The sequence below is a fragment of the Triturus cristatus genome, chromosome 11 (genome assembly GCF_964204655.1).
Source record: "Triturus cristatus chromosome 11, aTriCri1.1, whole genome shotgun sequence".
In the NCBI taxonomy this organism is placed as follows: Eukaryota; Metazoa; Chordata; class Amphibia; order Caudata; family Salamandridae; genus Triturus; species Triturus cristatus.
The window spans coordinates 854,559,615-854,582,560 of record NC_140594.1 but is presented as its reverse complement, the minus strand read 5'-3'; the positions used below and the strand labels follow the sequence as shown (position 1 = coordinate 854,582,560).

Below are 22,946 nucleotides of genomic sequence, written 5' to 3'. Positions count from 1 at the left end.
CAGGGACCTTCACATCTTCAATTTATGTATTTGGCAGAACAGGTTCAATATGCTGTGACTGAGACATGCTTTATGACTCAATGCTTGAGATTAAGGGTTCCTAGATCTCCAGGATAGTTGCTTTCATTTGCCAATCCTTCCTGCTTACAGGTATTACCTGAGCTTTAACACAGGGTCTCAGTACCAACAGTTATGGGTTTGCTGTTTGGACTGACGACTGCCCTGTGGGTTTTTACCATGGTGCTGACTGTGGTAGAGGCATCACTCTGGAGGCCAGGTGTTCCTGTATTTCTGTTCCTCGACAATTGGTATGTGAAAACCAAGTCTTCCTTGCTGGTCATGGAACATCTTCAGTGCACCATGACCCTGATTTACAGCTTCTACTTCATGATCAACAGCCAGTAGTCCCATTAAGTCCACATGCAGACCTTCAAAGATGTGATGTGATGCTAGACGCGACTAGTATGAAGATTTTTCCTCCTTCTCAAAGGATGTGCAGATATTTTGTAATTGATTTTGATGCATCTTGCTACTGACTCAGATTTCATCCCTGTAAGTCTTACTCTTAGGTCTCATGGTATCGTATCATGCATCCAATTGGTGACACACACTTGAGGGCAAATTAGGTCCCATCAGTGGTGCCCAAGGAAATGGCTTGTGCACCAGGGTAGCCTCTTGCCTCTGGTGCAGAGCTATGTTTCCGTCATCTTGGGTCTTCTCTTGTGAATGTACCTCTTATACTGCTGGTTGGTTGTCTCTTCAGTCCACTGCAGTTGCAGGCTACTGTGGTTGCAGATGCCTCCACATTAGGGTGGGGTGCCCAACTGGGCAATATCACAGTATAGGCCTTTGTCCAAGTTTGAGAAGCATCCACACATAAATGTGTTGGAGCTGCAGTGGTCCATCTTGCCTTGAAGGCCCTTTTCCCTTACATCTCAAAAAGTGCCATTCAGGGTTTGTCAGACACAACCACCATCATCCATTATATTCACGGACAGGGTGATGTGGCGTCTTGGACTGTGTGGGGGGAGGCAATATGGCTGTGAAGGTGGGTCAAACGATGAGGCAAATTCCCTGGAGTGGCCCATCTTGCGGTCTCCCTCAGCATGAGAGCTGATGCTTTAAGCCATCTTTAAGTGGGAACTACATCCTGAAGTGATATACATAATCTTCTCCATATCAGGATTTCTATGCAGTATCTCTTTAACATGGCCCATAACAGGAAGTGGCCTCTGTTTTGTGCCATACACTTTCCTCAGTAAGGTTTTCTGATGTTGCCTTTATGTTCAGTCCATCCCACATCTGCCAAAAGCCCTACAAAAGGTGCAAGTGAATTAAACACAGTTGTTCCTCAACTCACCAGACTGGGCGAGGAGGATTTGGTATTCCAGGATGTTGCAACAGAGCACTCAGGTCCCTCTTTGACTTCCACATTGATTTTGTCTACTTTCACAGGAGGATTCTTGACTCTTCCAATATCAGTCCTCTGAAGATATGGCTGCATGTGTAGAGAGTGAAGGATGACAGCTAGAGTCTTTCTGTTTGCCGCCAGATGTTGCAGATGTTATCTTGTCACCAGCATATCTGTCACAGCAATTCATTTAGACAGACCGCCAGAATAGATCTGTTCAGTGGTTCAAGTTGAAAGACCTGGAACCCTTTCAGTCTTGCCTTTCCAACATTCTCTACTTTGCACTGGCCTAACAGGGCCTGGCAGTAACTTCTGTTAAGGATTAGTTGGCTACTTGTCTCCCTTTATCTATATCCCTGACAAGCCCTCCTTGTTTAAGTCACTACTGCAAGTGTATATACTGAAAGGTTACTTGTTCCCTGTGTTATTTAACAGTGGGAGTTAAATCTTGTGATGACTTACCTGATACTATCCCCATTCAAGCTGATGCACAGTTGCCCAGTTTGGTTTTTAACTCTTAAAAGGCTTTTCTTGTGACACTAACTTTAGCACTCATAGTCAGCAAACTGCAAGCCCTCTTAGTCTGGCCTTCCTTCACAGTATTCTACCTAACAAACTGGTTCTCCAAAACTAATCTTTCTGCCTCCTAAAGGTTGTGTCTGCCTTTGACTTGGGCCCGTTTATCACTCTTCTTCCTTCCCTGCATCCCAATAAGCATCAACTTCATAGATTGGATTCCAGGCATGGCGCTTCTTATTACATTAACTACATCAGGACAACATTTTGTCTGTTCCGAAACTGGTTCTCATGTAAAGCACTCTGATACCCAATACCTTCGGGTCAAGTTCGTGTTATATAAAACTCTGTGGAAAAAAAAATGATGACCAGTACTTTGAGGGCTTTGCTGGCCTAAAAAAAAGGCAATAGTGTTAACCAAGCCCATTAATTTGCTTTTAGTTACTCTTTTCCTAAAGATATCTTACACGTTGGACTTCAAAGACCGTCCAGTTGTTATTTATTTATTTATTTTTAAATGTCTTTATTGTTTTCAGTAAATAAACAGTTTGCTACAATCAGATACAGGATATTCAATGCATTGCCTCTTCAGTTACAGCTTGACTATATTTTTGCTGCACAATTAAATCCACTCTTCACGCTGTATTCTACAACTGTAGTGACCTTGAATTCAAACACCCAACTCCACCCTCCCCCCATTACCAGCGTCCTCCGTTCAATATTATGTTATGTACTTTTGGTGTCTTACTGATTATTACTAGTTTGCACTTCCCGTCTTTGGGTATCCTCCGTTTCCTGTCGCCCCCCCTCGTTTCCGTCCAGCTGTTATTTGTGCCCATTCCACACGAGCTGTGGCTGCTTCCACTGCTCTTACCAGAGGCGTTCCGAATATTTGACATCTGCAGAGCAGCCACGTAGTCATCCATGCAAACCTGTGCAAAATATTATTATTTTTCAGCCCACACACTAACGGATACCTTGCCAGGGCTATGTTGCTTGACTACCTTGGTTAACCAGCATTATTCAAACCCACCATTCACGCAGGTATCCTTCAGAGGTAAAAGATACTTACGTTCACTAATGCTATTTCTAGTGGCTACTACAACTTCCAGCAGACTCTACACCACCTTCCTTCCTTCCTTCCCTAATGAGTTAGTCTCATGGGTAACAAGATCCCAAGGTATGCAAACGCATCATGTGCTTTGTTTGTCACTCTTGTTAAAGCTCTAGGCTCCTCTCTGTACACCTAGATGAAAAGTGGAAAAGTACCCGGAAATGATGCCAGCATTCCAGTCAGCATCTTCTAAACCCTGCTGTTGTAAGGGAGGTTATAACAGTGACGGTATGAAATGTTTCCAGATCCAGTCTGGCACCTGGAGGCGAGGAACCTGCAGGAAGGTGTAATAATCACAAACACATTGTTACAGAAGGTAAAGTAACATTTTCTTACGGGACATTTAGCTGTCCTCAAGGACCCTTCCTGCAGGTATCTGAGCGAGTAGTTCTTCGGGATGATCTGTGACTCATCATTATAGTTGTAGCAGGAGAGTTTTAATGTTTTGATGATGCCAGTGGACTTTGAAGTGTATAAGAACAATTTAAAAATCTCAATTGTTGATGAATCAAAAGCAGGCATGGGTTTATTTATGGACCATTTTGGACAAACAAAGAAATTCATTTCAATGTACCTTTTTGCATCGAGATACGCAATGGAGATATACATGAGGTTGTGGGGGAAGGGAGATCTGTAGGGTTTGTGTTTGTAGCTTGTGCATAGGGTGTGGATAAAGTTTTAAAAAATGGCATGATTGGAATTGTGATGGATGCATAAACAGGGTAGGAGACTGATGATTGCACATGTGGTAGACCCAGAGGTAGACCCTGTGATCAACGAAATAAGATAGTGTTTATGCTCCTGGAATTAAGATGCATATTTTATGTATGCAATCGTGTGCATATGCCTTGGAGCCATGAGAGTCTGTAGCAAGCTGGTTACGACCCTACCTAACAACATCTACATCAATGCAGGGTCAGGGAGTGTTTGGAACATTTGAGAACTCCGTCTGGTTGTGACCCTGCACTGCCCCTAGGCCAGGGTCACCCTTCTCTAAGCTATAGAGGTTTTCCCTTTTATCTTTGGTCTTGTGGTGCCTCCTATTAGAAGTGGCTGGTTACCCTGATTCAAGACCACTAGAGCCATCTGTCTATCGTATACAGTTCCAGGAATATTGTACATTAAGTGTATGCTTGGTCCACAGCTCTAAACTAGAATTCTCCTATTTGTGAAAATCCAACTTTAATCATAGAGATATGAGCTCTTACGCGTCTGTGCCTCTGGGCAGTCTACTAATGTTGCTCAATCCATTCACAGACTAGTAGGTTTACTCTTGAAAAGTTAACTTTTGTGATGAGTTGTAGATATAACTGCTTTGGCCCCGATTTGGTCATATTGCTCCTGCCACTAACCACCAAATTTGCTATGGCCATGAGAAATTGGACAATAGAAACTCTGGAATTGTGCAACCAGGTTCGTTTGTCATCCTGAAACCATCATTTGAGCTCTTCTAATTTGAACAGTCATCATTTGAACATGTGACCACATAGGAGCTAGCAAATGACAGACTTACCATAAAACACACCTGCCCTTGTAAACTTTTACAAATGCAGCTAGACTTGTATGTCCATATTTAAATGACTGTCTCCATCTAAGAGTTATGTTTTAATTTTGACACAGTATTTTTTGGATTGTAGAAACATATGCAGCAGTGATTTATGAGTGGACCCTTAAGTTTATGATGGTCCTTTTGACATAAAAGTGTACCACTGTTGGAGGTAGATTTTCATTCCGTCTATACCGAACATAAAACCTTTAAATTTATTTTCTCTTTGTCTCTCTCATCACCATCCATTGTTGGCTTTTCTGAAGCTCTTTTTAAAAAATATGCAGAGATTAAAATACTTTCAATAGATTTGGAGGTGTTCAAGAATTTTGTTTACTTTTCATAATAAAGTCCTTTCTCCTACTGGCGCCTCTGAGACTCTTTCAACTCTCTGCCCTGCCAATAACCCTATCGACATCAAGGTAATTGTTGCTGAATCTCAGACTCACAATCTACCCAGTCTCATTGACTCAGATGGTCCTGTGCTTCTTGTCTGGCAGTAACTTCTAGCAGGTAGGAGGACAGACTGTCGAACCCAGCTCTTGTGCGGTGACCCGATTAAAGCGGCCGAGGTGGTGCGAGGGAGGCAGACTGTTTTGTGTGATTCAGGAACATGCCTGGTTCATGAAACACCCACATTTCCATAGAATATTTCCAATACATTCTCAGGTCTATAGAATGCTCTTCTCTTGCAAACCCCTACCAAAGATGAGACAGACAATTTGGTCTAACGTACACAGGTCGTGGAGTAGCCCTTGAGGATACATCCGTTACAGAGTCTGCAAAAGAATGAAAAGCAAAACGTAGTCTTAGAATGATATTTCAAGTTGCTTTAGAGTTCTATGACTTCATACAGGAACTCCTCGGTGGCCCTACAGAACACAAGGGCCTTCTTAATCCCATATATAGCCCTTACAGTGTAAGGAATATAAGACTATTTGAGGGTCGTGACTCGGCTCCAGAAGGTGGCTATAACTTCAGTTTTTTCTTTTGTATTTTTTCATTTGTATGTTAAGCTCTATTCCTTTTAAAAACAATAGTTCTCATTGGACATTGAGTTTATTCTGTGCAATTAGTGTGGTATTATGTATCTAACGTCTGAGCCCACTATGACCTCTTCGAGTAGGCCTTGACCTCTGGATTTAGCTAGAAGCAGGAGAGCCCAGTGTGTAAAGTGAGAATCTTGAGTAGCTGGAGAGCATGAGTACCCAAGACCCTAGGACATAGTAGCAAATGTCAGTACACATCATGCCAAGTAGCTAGGACAAATATCTTAATGTTGCATGTATCTGTGTTTATTTGCGGCATGTATGAAATGCTTGCCTGTCTTAGTGTTTGTCATATGAGTGGAGGTCGCTAGAATGTCTGTACTTGTTCATGCTTGGGTCTTGTGTTAACAATACTTATGTCTCCTTGGCTGCAGGGTGGCTGCACTTCATGTGAAGGTCGTAATGATGCCAAGGATTATATTCATATTCGCTCAGCTATGAAGATCCTTTTGTTTTCCGAATCTGATCAATGGGAGATAAGCCAACTGCTGGCATCCATCCTGCACCTAGGGAATGTGGAGTTTCAAGGTAAAGGCAAATGTACTTTCTATCTTTTTACTATCTTGTCTCTGATATTTCCACGTCACTAATTTTATTATATTGCATTGCAATTGCATTATTATATTACTAACTACCACTGATGGGCCTTCAAGGCCCTTTGTGGTGGGGAGCACGCTGCTCCAGTACACAAAGTTAGTATTTAATCGAGTGGTTAATGGTTATATTAGTTATTGTCTATTATTTGTTATTGGGATTAGTCTTGTGCACTTAAGGAACCATTCCAAGCATTTATGTCAGTTTTTTTATGGTAGATCAAAATATTAGGAGGTAGCAGTGATAATTAGAGGAGGGGTACAAGCCCAAGCCAGTGGCTGGTGGAGTGAATGGAATAGCCTGGAGGAGATTAGCTGTTGTTAGGCTGCAGGGATCTGTTTTCAAAGGAGGAGCGGCTGTAATCATGAAAAAGAGGTGGGGGCAATTTTCAGAAATAAAATAAGAGACCTAAGGTGGCAGACAGCCAAACGCCTTAAAGTAGGCTATGCTCAGAGAGGGTAAGGCATGCAGAGGATGGGAACAAGGAGAGACATCCGATAGAAAGGAAGGGGAGAGAATACTCACCAGGTTGAAGTCATGGTCAAGTTTTCATGCAGGGTGTTTAGGAGGGTGTTTTTTGAGACGATGTGCATTCTGAGTATATCAAACTGTAGAAAGAGACATTATTTACATGTGAGATGGCATATTGTACTGCAGCATTTGTATAGCACCTACTTCCCTTATGTGGGGCACCCGAGCTCCCATCCACGTGGATAGCATGCTATATCGAGGTTTTTAAAATTATATAGACAAATGCCTGACCCACACTGGAAACATAAATTTAACTCTGCACAAGTCACTTAGTAGACATGTTAGAGAGATGATGAAAACACAAAAGATTGCTGGATAACAAAAGATGTGAGGTCAGCTATTTTCTGCTATATATCCTTAAGAAAAGGAACAGATAGCAGGTGGTCGCCATGCATATAATCATCGCCACCTTCACTAAGGGGAAATATATTATCAGCCACATCACAAATGAAGGACTCAATGGATTTATCCACAGGTGCCTTCGCAAGGGCCTCTTAGTCACCAAAAAGCACAGGATACGAAACAATACAGGCAATGGAAATGTTCTCCATCATCAATTGCGTACTGTAAAAAATGTTTTAGAGAAATTATTGTATGTTTCATTGTATGAAAATTAGAAAAATAAATATTGTTCATACTTCTGGCCTGCCACAAACAACCAGCAGAAGATGTCTCCAATCTGGAAACACTCCTCACAACACGAGTCTATTTGCTGGAAATGTGCATCATGCTTGTTTAGATGTACGTTTATTCTGTCTGAATGTTAAAAGCATTAACTATGTTTGTATTTCCAATGTTTAATTTCGACTTGTGAGTGATAACCTGTCCTCCTTGTGTCTCCTGTTGAAAGAGCCCCACTGCCATTTGATGCAGCGGAGTTTACCAGCTCTACACATTCATACACACAACACTCATTTGGGCCCATATATATTCGTACACGCAATGAGCTGGCAAATATCCACTGGTCATCAATTTTATTTTACCCTAGGAAACCCTTATACCAGTATTCTTACCATTCCTGTCTACTGAGTAAATGAACAATTCGATAGATCTAGTAGTAGATTAGAATAGGGAGGAAATACAACAATGCCTTTAACTTTTATTTAAAGAACCACAGACTCAGAAGAGATTTTAAAAGTTTATCTGAATTAATAATTCTCCAGTATTTGGGTGTCTTTCATAGATTCACATGCTTAAATATTCCCCGTCGTCGAAGTGGGAGTCCCAGGGTACATAAAATAGCAATTTAGCAATAACACAACCATACATAGGCAAGAAAAAACCATAGAGTTGCATTGAATCATAGAGCTTTAGATAGAAAAAAAACCTTGTTACATTTATAACATATTACAGTCATTGTGAATAGTCCAAACTTCAGCCAATCAGGCGTTAGCACCCTCCAGAATGTTCTCCTCAGAGGCTCAGGCCCTCAGATTTTCTACCGCACGTCGTGTGAAGGGAGTCTCCCTGAGCTCTGCTCAGTTTTTCTCTTTTTTTTCTCCAAGAAAAGCTTTTTGTCATGTCTACAACCAAGAAGTCCCTCTTCAGACCTTGTGGGACATGTGGGAAACAGCGACTTCATTCTGAGGACCCACATCAGAAGTGCATTTCTTGGCTCACCCTGACCACCAGGTAAAGGATTGTAAAATCTGCAGGACTTTCTCTCAGAAGACCCTTAAAGACAGGGAGGGGCGTCTCCTTCTGTGGCTGCAGAAATTGAAGACTATGGACAACCCTTTGTCAGATGTGGAGAGTGTTTCCTCAGTTCGGACTACTTCATCTTTGAAGAGAGCCTGTGAGTCTGAGAAGGTTTCTTCTAAAACTAAGGTGGCGAAGAAACATCATGTTGTCAAGTCCACTGACTGGCCTTCCACTTCAAAAGGGGTGTCTCCTGCCTCTCTGAGTCTGTCTACACTCTCTACGCCCCCGAGATCTGACTCTCAGGCCTCCAAGACTCTATCTGAACAGTTGTTGCCTAAAAAACTGGTTCTCTCGTCGACCAGCTCGTCGTCACTTCCTCCGTCGACGAGAACTGCTGTTGTCGCTTCTACGACGATGACTTTGACTTCTTCATCTATGATGCCGGCTATGATCCTGTCGTCGGCGACATCTCTGTCGATGTTGGTGTCAGGGACGGTAAGGCCTCTGTCGTCTACGGTGCCTTTGACTTCGTCGACGGCTACTCACAAGCAGAAGAAACATTCGTCGACGCGCACTTCCTCGTCGACGTAGGGGTCAGCTTCGTCGACGGTGGCTTTGTCGTCGACTGTGGCTTCGTCGACGGTGGCTCAACAACGATGGCAACATCTCTCGTCGACGGCGACAGCATCGACGGCTGCATCCATGGATCTGGTTCCTTTGAAATCTTCAGGTTGACTGCTTCAACGGCGACGGTCTTCTTTGGATACTTTGACGCCAATCCAAACTGCTTTGCATCCTCCAGCAGAACTGTTCTCTTCTGATGCTGGTGACGATGAATCGGAGGAGGATGACGCATTTAGGGCTGCTCGCAGTCCCTCTGAGCTTCTGATTAAATGTCAGGATTTTGAGGACGACCAGGAGTATGAGGACTTTTCAGACCGTGCCAACCAGCCTGCACCGGATCTTCCTATGGCGCAGATGCCTATGTCCCTTATTTCCAACCTTCAATTCATGCTGGATGACTATTACAGACGTTTTCCTAACTCGGTCCAGGCTTCTCCAGCACCACAAGCGCCTCTACCACCTCCGCTTCCTACAGAACCATTTTCTACGCCTTCTACTTCGGCGTCCAGGCTGTCACACGAATACGCTCCTCATGTCATTGAGGAGGATGATGATGATGATGCTGATGTTGATGACAGAGAGGAGGGTGAGCTCGATGATAGATCCCTGTTCACGGAATGGGACAATTATCAGATCCAAACGCCTTCCCCCACCACTCCAGCTACTCTTGATTCTCCGCCTGTGGACATAGGTGGTTTTCATGTCCTCATGGAAGGGGCGGCAAAGAGATTTCACCTCCCGATGGTCATTAGAGAGGAGGATTGTTTCTTGTATGACTTCAAGGATCAGCCACAGAAACAAGTGCGTGCTATCCCCATCATCGATTTTATTTGGCAAGAGGGTCTCCAGCTCATGCAACATCCTAATTCCATTCCTGCTGTCCTGCCACGGCTAGATAAAAAATACAAGGCCCCGGAAAATTCACCTGCTTGTCTTATTGAACAGTTAAAATCCGATTCCATTATTACTTGGGCAGCACAACGTCGTGCCAGGAGTCCCTCGTCTCCAGTATCGGCTCCTCCGGATCGTGAGGGGAGACGCCTTGACGCCATTGGTAAAAAATTCTCCACTATGGCGGCAACTACGGTTAGAGCGGCCAATTCTCTAGCTATTCTCGGCCGCTATGACCGACAAATGTGGTCAGACATTGCTCCCCTCCTAGATTTGCTACCAGAACCTTCTAAAGCAGAGGCACTGAAGATTCTTCAAGAAGGGGAAAGGATTTCCCCGGAAATTATTGATTGTGCTGTTGACGTGTCTTCTACTGGTTTCCGGTAGCTAGCAGGTGCTGCTGTTCTCAGACGGCAGGGCTGGTTGAAAGCCACTTCTTTCTGTCAAGAGGTGCAAACGAAAATATTGGACATGCCCTATGATGGTGAATCGTTGTTTGGCCAACACATCGATGATGCTCTTGAGACGATCAAAAAGGACACCGACACTGCTCGTGCTCTCGGTACACTTCAATTTGAAAAACCGCTCTTTCGGGGCGTGAGGGGTCGTGGCTCCTCCTCTTCCTTTCGGGGAGGTTCCAATCAATACCGACAATACCATTCTTCTCAAGGCCAACAACGTTACTCCTCCAAGAATCAACAGTCGTACAGACAACCCCCAGCCGCGTCTTACCGACAGTACAGAGGTAAGTCCTCTTATAGATGAAGGGATTCCTCCAAGAAACAATGACTTTTTCCATCTACCATCCTTGCGGCCTCCCACCCTCGCAAAGGTTGGAGGTCGAATCTCCCGCTTCTACTCCAAATGGTCTCTGATTACTACCGATCAATGGGTTCTGGATATTGTGCGCAGGGGCACGTTCTAGAGTTTGTCAAGATCCCTCCCAATTCTCCACCCAGAGGTGGTACTCCTGCCCATCTGAAGGAACTTTTAAGTCAACTAAACATCTTATTGAGAAAAGGCGCGATCAAAGTGGTTCCGAACTTACAAAGAGGCAGAGGATTCTATTCCAGATTCTTCCTAATTCAGAAAAAGTCGGGAGAATGTCGCCCTGTTCTGGATCTACGCGCCCTAAACAAATGCATCAAGAAACAAACATTCTGCATGTTGTCGCTTCAGGAGGTCCTTCCTTTACTGTCCCAAGGAGAGTACCTGACCACACTGGACCTTCAAGATGCCTATTTTCATGTTCCTATTCTGCCCAGGCACAGAAAATTCCTCAGATTCAGAGTGGCTGGGAGAGATTTCCAATTCAAAGTCCTTCCATTCGGCCTTCGTTCTGCACCCCGAGTGTTTACCAAAGTCCTCGCACCGGTGGCAGCTTACCTTCGTCTACAAGGCGTACACATTTTCCCTTATCTCGATGACTGCCTTCTAACGGCACGGTCGTTCGAACTGGCATCCCGACACACTCTACTTTGCAGGTCCCTCTTCCAGTCTCTGGGCCTTACGTTCAACATGGACAAGTCTCAATTTGTTCCCGCTGAACTCAGGACATTTTTGGGGGCCATCCTGGACACCAACCTGGCAAAGGCCTTTGTGTCACACGAAAGGTGTCAACGACTATGCAACCTAGTGGTCTCCCTCCGGTTAAAAAAGTCCATTTCTGTTCGGCAGTTGAAGTCCTTCCTAGGGATGTTGTCCTCTTGCATTCCACTAGTCCCTCACTGCCGCTTGAAAATGAGACCCATCCAGGAGGAACTCGACTAGCAATAGGCTCAAGTCTCAGGGTCCTTCAACGATCTGATCAAAGTCACATCTCGGATGCAAACTGCTCTGCTCTGGTGGACTCTCGAAACCAACGTCTCTTCCGGACTTCCATTTCTGGTGGACACTCCGAGTTTCACTCTCACAACGGACGCATCTCTCGAAGGGTGGGGTGCACACCTTCAGGACCTCACAGTAAAAGGACGGTGGGATACCCACCAAAAGACCTGGCACATCAACCTTCTGGAGTTGCTTGCCATTTTTCTGGCGCTAAAAGCTTTTCGCGCCATCATCCAGGGAGCTTCGATGTTGATCCCGACGGACAACACAACATGCATGCACTATATAAACAAACAGGGGGGCACAAGGTCCATCTTGCTATCTCTTCAAGCTCAACAAATCTGGGATTGGGCAATCCAGCATCAAGTCGATCTGATGGCAGTGCATGTTCCGGGAGCGTCCAACATTCTGGCGGACTCTCTAAGCAGGTCAGCCTCGTCCAATCACGAGTGGGAGTTGCATCAACCCATGCTGGATCCGATCTTATGGTTATGGGGCACCCGAATCTGGATCTGTTTGCAACCCATCTGAACCGAAAATGCCCATTTTACGCAAGTTGGCTTCCCCATCCAGAGTCGTGCGGGAATGCCTTTTTGATGAACTGGTCAAAAATATATGCCTATACTTTTCCACCGGTTCCTCTGGTCCCCAGGGTTCTTCGGAAAATGAAGAAAAAACCTTGCCGCATTCTTCTAATAGCTCCCAGGTGGCCTCGGCAAGTCTGGTTTATGGAACTCCTGCTCCTATCGCAGTGCGACCTGATTCTGCTCCGTCCCCTTCCGGACCTTCTGACCATGGATCAGGGACAGGTTTGTCATCCCGACCCAGCTTCTCTTTGCTCAGCGGCATTGAACCTGAGCACTATGAGTTTGCCTATTTAAATATTCCTTCCGACTGCAGGGAAGTTCTTGCTAACGTTAGAGCAGCCTCCACTGTGAAAACATACAAGCTCAAATGGAAACTTTTCTGTCTGTGGTTCGACGCTGCTCAGGTGCATCCTGTCCATTCCACACCAGATCAACTTTTGCCTTTCTTTTTACATCTAGCAAAATCTGGCCTCTCGCATTCTACTCTTAAAGTTTTTCTGGCTGCAATCTCCAGATTTCGACAGGATGGTTCCACCTCTCTTTACTCTTCCAGAGTCATTCAGCAGTTCTTCTAGGGACTTTTTAGGATGTTTCCTCCAGTTCCTTGAGTGCCTCCCCCTTGGCATTTGAACATTGTCTTGGCTCAACTTATGAAGCCACCGTTTGAGCCCATTCATAAAGTCAATCTAAAATTCATTACGTGGAAGACTGAGCTGCTGTTAGCTCTCACTTCTTCACATCGAGTCAGTGACATACAGGCGTTTACTACTAAACCACCTTTTCTTCAATTCACCAAGGACTCGCACTAATCCGGCCTTTATCCCCAAAGTGCCATCGGGTTTCCATCTTAATGAGCCAGTCATTTTAAAAACGTTTTTTCCTAATCCTCAAATGTCAGCAGAGAGGTCACTCCATTCTTTAGATATCAAGAGATGTCTAAAGTTTTATCTGCAAAGGGCAGCTAGTATCTATAAGTCTGATCAGCTTTTTGTGGCCTACGGACGGATGCAAAAGGGACATCCAGTCACCAAACAGACTATTGCACGCTGGATATCTACTACTATTGCCTTTTGCCATCAGCAAGCTGGGAGGCCACTTACTGCAAATGTTCGAGCGCATTCTACCAGACAGGTTTCCTCTTCTACTGCGCTATTTGCTTGTGTGCCTCTTCAACACATCTGCAGGGCTGCAACATGGTCCAGCAGGCACACCTTTACCAAACATTACTGTCTGGAAGCTGCTGACGACGCTTATTCAGCCGTGGGACAAGCGGTCCTATGAAATCTCTTTAAGTAAGGTGAGCCTCTGTTGCTTCCCTCCTCCTGTATACAAGGTACCATTTTCTGTCTTTATGCTTCAGTATCTCGTTGTACTGTGTATTATGATGTTTTTATATGTACCTTGCATTATCTTGGCATCACTGCTTACTATTCCTATTCAAGAATGTGAATCTATGAAAGACACCCAAATACTGGAGAAGAACAAAAGTTACTTACCTGCAAACTGTGGTTCTCCAGTATTGGTGTCTTTCATAGATTCACATGCGACCCACCCTCCTCCCCTCAGAGGCTCTCCTCTTCTCCTTGACTCTTTGTTACTCTTGTGCTATAAAAAATCTGAGGGCCTGAGCCTCTGAGGAGAACATTCTGGAGGGTGCTAATGCCTGATTGGCTGGAGTTTGGACTATTCACAATGACTGTAATATGTTATAAAAGTGACAAGTTTTTTTTTCTATCTAAAGCTCTATGATTCAATGCTACTCTATGGTTTTTTCTTGCTTATGTATGGTTGTGTTATTGCTACATTGCTATGTTATGTACCATGGGACTCCCACTTCGACGACGGGGAATATTCAAGCATGTGAATCTATGAAAGACACCAATACTGGAGAACCACAGTTTATAGGTAAGTAACTTTTGTGAGTCAAATCAACATACACATGGATATACCAGAAGTCTCCATCAGGAAAAATAGTACAGTCAGCTTATAATCAGTTTGCATTAATACATTCTTGCAATGACAGCACCTGAGGTGAGAAAGAACAGAGAGCAAGTACGGAGCATTAACCCTACAGTTATATTTACCTACAATGGTGTGAGGACCCCGACATCAGAGAGTCAAGGATTCAGGACAAGTTTAGGACAGGGAAAGGTGACCTCTTCTAGTGTAACACCAGCGTTACACCCCTCTCTGGTGCTACTCGCTCGGGCTCATCCGGACCCCTTCCTAGATGTGCCTCCTCGGTTGGTCCACGAATTTCCCTAGTGGTGGATTCTTCAGTCAGATTTCAGCAAAATCGGGCAGCATCTCAGCATAGCATCAGCATCTCAGCATCAAGTGTGTCTAACTATCTATAACTTACCCCTGTTATACCAATTCAAATGTATGATCACCCCCAAATGTTTCAATTCCATGTTCATCTGCAATTTGATTGGGCCAAGCAGTGGGGTGAGAACATCACACCATACTAAGTGCAATAATTATCTGTGGTCTATTGTCTAGTTCCCCGCCCCTTAATTTTAATACCCACAAGCTTTATTCCCACAAGCATTTCATATGCGGATCGATAAGTTTATTTTACAATGTTGATTCTCCTTCCTTCTCGTAGGGTCAAAAGTTGGTTTCCCATGTCCTTGCTGGGTTTAGGGTTTGGCAACCAGTCAATTTACTTCACTTGCTCAGTATAAGTAGACATTTGCGCATGCATAGAAGCCACAAGGAAACAGACGCGGTCACCCTCCAAGGCCCAAATGTGAACTATCAATAAAGTCAGAGAAGAACATGTTAGAATACAAAATAGAATGAATTCACTGTATACCACTTACTTCTACTCTAACCCCATTTACTTAATAAATCTTTTGCATTAATAACTTAGTAGAACTTGCATAGGTTAGTTTCAGCACAACATGTGCATTAATGCGTTACTTTAAAGCGGCCATTTTAGAAGCTATTGTGCAGCTGCAAAGTTTTCCCCCCGAGCGACAGAAAACGTCATACTACGTAGATGTAGTAGACGCATGCGCAGAAGAGTTCCCGCGTTTTCGGCGGCCATTTTAGGACACTCGGGTTATTCATTAGTAAGGCACATAGGAAAGCTTCCCCTAGATACAATATTTTGAATGTGGTGCACTGTTAGTACTCACAAACAGATTGATTATAGTGTTACAGGTTATTCGAGAGGATTGCATACGACCAAGTTTCTTCTTGTGCGAATCCTTGCTCCATCACATTGTCACCCTGAAGGCTGAGCAAGGAGAAGTCGCTCTCTCAGCAGGTGACCCACAGGTGCCCAACTTGATGTGTGCATAGAGTGTGAGAGAGGAAGAGAGAGAGAGGCAGTGAAAGAGTGAGAAAAGACAAGAGATGGAGCAAGAGACAGAGAAGGGGAAAGTACAAATGTTGAGACATATGAAAGACTCAGATAGGACTGTAAACTAAATGCAACTGTTGGGCTTGCAGTGCTGATTGTGCCACTGACTTAAGGAGCCCTTTAAACATGTCTCATGCCTCCCATTGCAGAGCCTGTGTGAGCAGTTTAATCTGCCATTTCGACCTGACAAAATAAATCTTCTGCCGGACCCAAACCTTCCTTTTTTACATATATTTCAAAATTACTATTCATTAGTAAGACACATAGGAAAGCGTGCCCTAGATACAATATGTTGAATGTGGTGCACTGTTCGTACTCATGAACAGATTGATTATAGTGTTACAGGTTATTCGAGAGGATTGCATACGAGCAAGTTTCTTTTTGTGCGAAACCTTGCTCCATCAATCCCCTCTCTGATGGCATTTTATGCCATCACTAAATTCTATTAAATCAGATGCCAACTTAAGCATTCTACCATTTCAGTGTCTTCAAATCTTTTATCCCTTCCCTTATCTTTCTTAAATTGTGATCCTTTCATTCTTTTGTAGATATTTCCCTTCAATTCTTCAAGTCGTATTTCTTCTAATTTTCTTTTTCTACCCTTTTCATTCACTTCGTACCTTTTTCTTTTTCCACTACATTTGTGACAACACATTACCATCAGAACTAGCAAAGTTATGCCCATGATTGGCAATAATATTTGACCTAAGATACCTTTACCTATATTAGAAAACCAACTACTGATGGTGGAAAAACTATTTGATATTTTCTTCCATAAACTGACAACCTCCAGTGGTTTCAGCTCCTCTTCCAGATGTGTAATATTTTTATTATATCTTCCAATTTCTACGCTTTTGTCAGGTATATACGTGCAACAATGCTGTGCTTTCAGCATTTTATGGACTCCACCCTCTTTTGCCAATAAGATATCAAGGGCAAGTCGAATTTGCAAAACCATAGATCTAACAGCAACTAATTCTGTATTGATCAGTAGAAATCCTCCAGCAGTGTTAGTAGATAACTGATCAACTACTGTTGACAATTGACAAGTTTTTCGGGAATTTAGCAGTACCCCCACTGAAGGTATCAATGCACCAAATATATCACCTACTATTTCAGAAAAACTAGCTCCTTTATATCTTGTTAGTCCACTACTGTCATTATTGCTTCCAGTGATTCTTTTAGCATGATAAACTTTAGGGAATACTAATCCGAAATAGCAACTCTCGTACCAGTGTTCAGGCAACCTAAAATAGGCTTTGTTCCCACAAATATAATAAATTCCAGGGAATACTGGATCAGTTCCTCCCTTTAGTCCCAAACCCCCAATTACTAAGATGTTATGTTCACATTCACTGGAACCAATAAATACGTTGTTATATTCTGTTTTAAGTCTATTCAAAGTCTTTTCAAAGTCCAGAGACATAGCAGCATGAGTTTTGCCAGTTACTAAAAGGTCTTCCCTTTCAGCCCATTTAGAAATCTGAGGTTTCGGTTCAGAGGCTCTTCTTTGGAAATCCTGTCTCCTGTTTTCTACTAAATTCAAAAATATCTTTTCTTCTAAGAAATATTCACCCATGAATTGTGAGTCTCTAGTACTAAGGACAGGGTTCATGCTCTTTCACATGGGAACTTCTAAATTATTACATCTACATTTGAATAATAATACTGCAGTTTTCCAGTTCTATAGAATAAACTAGCTAGTACACTACATGAAATTCCATATGTCAAGGGTAAATGATGATAAGTTACCCCTTCAGCTACTGAGCTTGGCAATTTCATGCAAATGTAACAATCACTAACTTCCATAGTTTCTGCATAATGTACTAAGAGATTTGCAAATACATTTAAATCCGTTTCATTCTTATCTACAGTGTGGTGTAAATCTAGCTCATCTGGTGTTTCTAAGTCTACTTTATCTCCTGTAATGTTTGCAACTTCTGTATGTGTGGTAGTACTATTTTGTTTGTCAGTAACCATCAGATAGGGGATAGCTATTGCTAATATCACCCATATTATGAGGACTAATATTAAACTACATATACAGATCCTACAACACTTTTTTTATACAGCTTTGTTTTGGTTTTCCAGCAACATTATTACCAGACATCTTGGGCAAGAAGATTATCTCTTCTTAACTTTCAGAACCTTGTATGAGATAACACCTTAGGCGCCTTTCTCTTTCAGGTCAGTATCACTTCTTTAATTTGTTCAACTCTCAGTTCTTCATCACTTTCTTCATTTAAATCAAGATTTTCAAAGTCTTCAAGTATAACATACGTCCATTCAGGACCCTTGAACTTGTTATTCAATGTCCTCAATCTTTGACTCCTTTGTTTTGGTATTACCTTGGAAGGTCCAGATTGACTAGTTACTTCATTTACTTGATCAGGTTCTTCATTGACTGTCTTAAGTCGATATCTCAGTCTCTTGATAATTCTTGGCCAATTATCACCTTTTCGACTTTTCTTAAACTTTACTGCACTGCCAGGTTCTTCAAGGCTCCTCTTATTTTCTTTAGACTTCGGCACAACTTGATCAGCTTCGTCTTCAGATTTCCTCTCTATCTGACCTTGTCCAGGGCTTACTATTTAGGCTTGTTCTGCCTGGATGGGTTCATCTACCTTAATCTGACCCTGTTCAGGATTAGTGATGTCTGGTTTTTCTTCTGTATCCTGAACTTGCGTTTCTATGCCTATCTGGTCCTGTTCAGGTCTTTGTACCTTATCACCTACTTCTGCCTGAACATTTTCTCTAAGTCCTAACTGTCCCTCCTCAGACTCCGGGATGAGGCTTTGAGTTTCTTCTGTCTGAGTATATTGTTCTCTCCTTAGCTGTTCCTGCTCAGGGTCCCTAACAGTCATTTCCCTACTTTCCTGAGCGAGTTCTTCTATACCTGTCTGGTCCTCACTCTTCTCCTGTTTATCTAACTGTGTTTGACTTCTAGTTTTTATAAGTACTTCAGGTATGTCCACCACTGGGATCCAGTCATCCTGATAAGTACTCGGTTGATCTTGGGCAGCTACTTCAGGATCTTCTATAGGAAGTTCTTCACCTGCACAACCTTCAGCATCATCAATTTCTGGTTTCAATTGTAACTCTTCTTCTTCAGGAGCTGGTACCCTTTTGGTATGGCTTGCATGAATCCAATTAGGCAACCCTGCACACTTTACAGCGGTTGAGGTAGTCTATATAACCTGATGCGGTTTATCCCACCTTGGTGCCAGGCACGATTACAGAGTGTGATTCTTCACAACTACCCAGTCACCAGGATTCAGATCATGCGAGTGGCTCAGCTGTCTGTTGAAAGCATCTTCCTAACCTGATGAGAGATAGAACGCACTCTGTCAGCCAACTCTTTGCAATGCTCCAAAACCAAGTCATCAGTTCTATTCAACAGCTTGTGTCCTGGTACACATGCTTGTCTCATTGCTCTTCTCATGAGTATTTCATGGGGACTCAATCCAGTTTTTCTGTCTGGAATACTTCTGAGTCCCATCAGAACAAGAGCCAAAGCATCAGGCCATTCCAGTGGGGTGGATGCACACACCTTTCCGAGTCTTGACTTGATTGTGCCATTCAATTGGTCTACCACTCCAGAAGCCTCTGGACGGTAAGCGCAGTGCAATTTTTGTTCGACTTTAAACACTTCACAGATTAGTCAAATTATTTAATTATTAAAATGAGACCCTGTATCTGATTCAATCGTTCCTGGAAAACCAAATCTAGGAATGAGTTCTCTTAATAAAAGTTTGGCCAATGTCAAGCTGTCATTTCTTCGGGTCGGGTATGCTCCCACCCACTTTGAAAATAAACAAACTATGACAAGCACATATTTCAACCCTCGACAAGCAGGCAGTTGAATGAAATCTAGTTGGAGTCTCACAAAAGGACCTTCTGCCTTTACAGTCTTTCCCATGCAGACCACGGTTTTCTGCCAGGGTTCATATGTTGTCATATTAAACATCTCTGGCAAAGGCTCTCTGCTACATTCCTGAACTTTGCGTTAAACCAATCTTGTCTGAAAAGTCGAATCATAGCATCCCTGCCCACATGTCTCCATGGTACATTCTAGCCATTGGCGCAAGCATACGGTCTGGCATGACTGGTCTGCCATCATAACAAACCCACACAATATCTTCTGCCCTTCTTTGACATCCTATTTTTACCCACTCTTCCTTTTCTCTCATGTCTACTGCATCCTGCAGATCTTTCACCTCCTCCCAGGTTCCCACTCCTGCAAGTAGCATAAGTTGGCAGCTGATTCCACAAGTTTCGATTTTCTTGTTTAAGGCAATCTTATGCCTTGCACAATGTTGGGCAACCTGGTCAGCATACCGGCTGTCACATAGTCATTTCCTGATTTTTTGAGCAGCACACTTAACCATGGCCATCTCTTTTGGTAATTGAATTGCCTCCAGTAATTCTTTCACAAAAATTCCATTTTTAATAGGAGTCCCTGAAGAAGCCAAGAAATCCCTCTGCATCCACAGTTAGCCAAAATCATGCACAACCCCATAACCATATTGACTGTCAGTAAATATGATTACTCTCCAATTTTTCCCAATTTTGCATGCCTTAATTAAGGCGATCAATTCAGCGACTTGTGCAGATTTGACTTCTGGTAAATAGGATGCTTTGACTATTCCAGTTAAGGTACATACAGAGTAAGCAGCACTTAATCCTCCCTCCTCGTGTCTCATGCATGAGCCATCTACAAACAGCTCATGTTATGCATTTTTCAAAGGTTCGTTTTGTATGTCAGGACGTGGTTTGGTGCTAAGTTCAGTCACATCAAGACATTCATGCTCAACCTCATCTCTCACTTCTTCTTCGTAAGGATCAGGTAGTAAGGTGGCTGGATTAAGAACGGTACAGCTCACTATTGTCACATTTTCTGCTCCCAATATTATTCCCTCATATTTTGTCAGTCTACTGGGAGTAAGGTACTGTGTTCGGGTCCTGGTAAGTAAAATCCCCACTGCATGAGGAACATACATCTTGACAGGGTGTCCCATCACAATTGACTCACTCTGTTCTATGCTTACACAAGTTGCAGCCACAGCTTTCAGGCAACCTGGTAATGCGCAGGCCACAGGATCCAAGGTAGCAGATAAATATGCCACCAGCCTTCTCATCAATCCGTGTCTTTGTGTTAGTACTGAAAGTGCACAATTACACCGCTCATAGCAGAATAATGCAAATTCTTTAGAATAGTCGGGCATGCCTAAAGCGGGTGCTTTACACAAATACTCGCGCAATTTTCTAAAAGATCCTATACTTTCTTCACCCCATTCTATAGGATCATTTGCTCTCTTTCTGGTCATTTGTATCAAAGGTTTGGCTAGTAAAGCAAAACCTACAATCCACTGTCTACAATACCCTTCAACTCCAAGGAACATTCTTATTTCTTTTTGGGTTTGTGGCAACTGCATTTGTCTTATTATTCTGATTCTTTCAGAGGTCACCCTTCTAACTCCTCTTTGTATTTGATATCCCAGGTATTTAACTGAATTTTTACAAAACTGAAGTTTCTCAGGGGACACTTTATGTCCACCCTTTGCCAAATGATTTAACAATGCAATTGAATCAGTAACACAGTCCTCTCGTGTGTTTGACGCCACCAATAGGTTGTCAATATACTGCACCAGGACTGACTTTCTGGGCATTACATGAGATTCAAGGCTTCTTTTGAGAATCTGATTAAAGATTAAAGGGCTATCTGTGTACCTTTGAGGCACACGATTCCAGACAGAAACATGCTCTTCAAATTTGAACGAAAATAAAAACTTGCTATCTGGATGCAATGGAATAGAAAAGAATGCATGACATAAATCAATTACGGTGAACCATCCTGCTTTCCATGGTATATGATAAAGAATCACAGCTGGATTAGGCACTACTGGGCAGCATGGTACAACAATCTTGTTAATTTTCCTGAGGTCTTGGACCACCCTATATTTCCCGTTAGGTTTCTTAATGCCAATTATGGGTGAATTACAAGGGCTACTCATTATTTCTTTCAGGATACCTTGTTCGACCAATCGCTCTATCTCTGCTGCGACACCTGCTTTTACTTATGGACTCATTTTGTATTGTCGGGTGTTCGGGTAAACAGCACCTTCTTTCATAGTCACTTTTACAGGATCTACATTTGCCATTAATCCTATTTCTTTTCCAGTAAAATCCCATATTTCTGCATTTACAGTCAGTTTGACTTCTACAGGTAATTCATTTTGTGTCATCATCAAATATAATTCATTTACTTCTGTTCCTCGTTTAGCTAACATGAACTTGTAAACTCCATCTTCATCTGGGGGTCTGTGTTGCAGCATCATCCGGGGTGCAAAATATAGTGCAATCCATTTTGCACAACAGGTCTTTCCCAAGCAAGTTTACAGGGCTTGAGTCACAGACCACAAACTTATGCATTTCCTTAAAATTACCAATTCACACCTCCATGGGCTCTGTGATTGGAGTGCTAATCCGTTTGTTTGAAACACCTACAACTTGTATATTCTCTCCAGAGAGGGGCAGGTTAGGAATGTCTTCTGTTCTCACAGTAGACCTGGTGGCACCAGTATCCAACAAGAAGGTACTATCATTTCCCTTACTTTACCCTCTATGTAAGGACCTGACTGATCTACCGGTAGGGATGCGCCAATCACGCACTCCCCCTCCTCCCCCCTCGGGCACCGTCATTCCTGATCATAATCAATCAGTGGGTCCTGCAAAAAAAACTGTGACATTACAAAGATGTTCTTACCACTTCCTTCTGGAAATCCGGCGTCCACACTGTACTAGGCTTGACTCACAAAATTTGATTTAGGGGCAGGTGGCAATTGACTCTGAAGATCTATACCCTGTTGCTGATGACTCATTAACACTTCATTCTACGTCTGTGGATTTAAATTTTGATTCGGGACATTATTAATTTGTATAGCTTTACACTCGTTCTTTCAATGTCCCAACTTCCCGCACCCTTGACAGGGGAATTTTTTCTTTGCCTCTTCCTGATTTAATCTTCCCCGTGGCTTTTCCCCATTATTGTCACTTTGACCTTGTGCTCTTCCTTGATTTTCTGACTGTTTATTTAATTGGAGCTCTTGCTGTTCAGCTAATTTTACTTGAGCCCACATTACTTTTTCTTCTAACGCCTTTCGCTTGTTATCAATTTCGTCCCCACAATATTTTGCATATTTAAACATTTTGTCAATGGGCTTTGACTGCCAGTACAGCATGTGC

The 22,946-nt window shown here is 42.9% G+C and overlaps 1 protein-coding gene across 2 annotated transcripts in view; it reads left to right on the top strand.

Annotated features, from left to right (window-relative positions):
• LOC146785536 (unconventional myosin-VIIb-like) overlaps positions 1–22,946 on the top strand; it is a 961,158-nt gene that overhangs the window by 272,954 nt on the left and 665,258 nt on the right. For both annotated transcript variants that reach the window (XM_085634664.1, XM_085634663.1), the window contains exon 9: positions 6,011–6,164. In XM_085634664.1, coding sequence (XP_085490790.1) covers positions 6,011–6,164 — 154 coding nt within the window. The remainder of the gene's footprint in view (positions 1–6,010; positions 6,165–22,946) is intronic.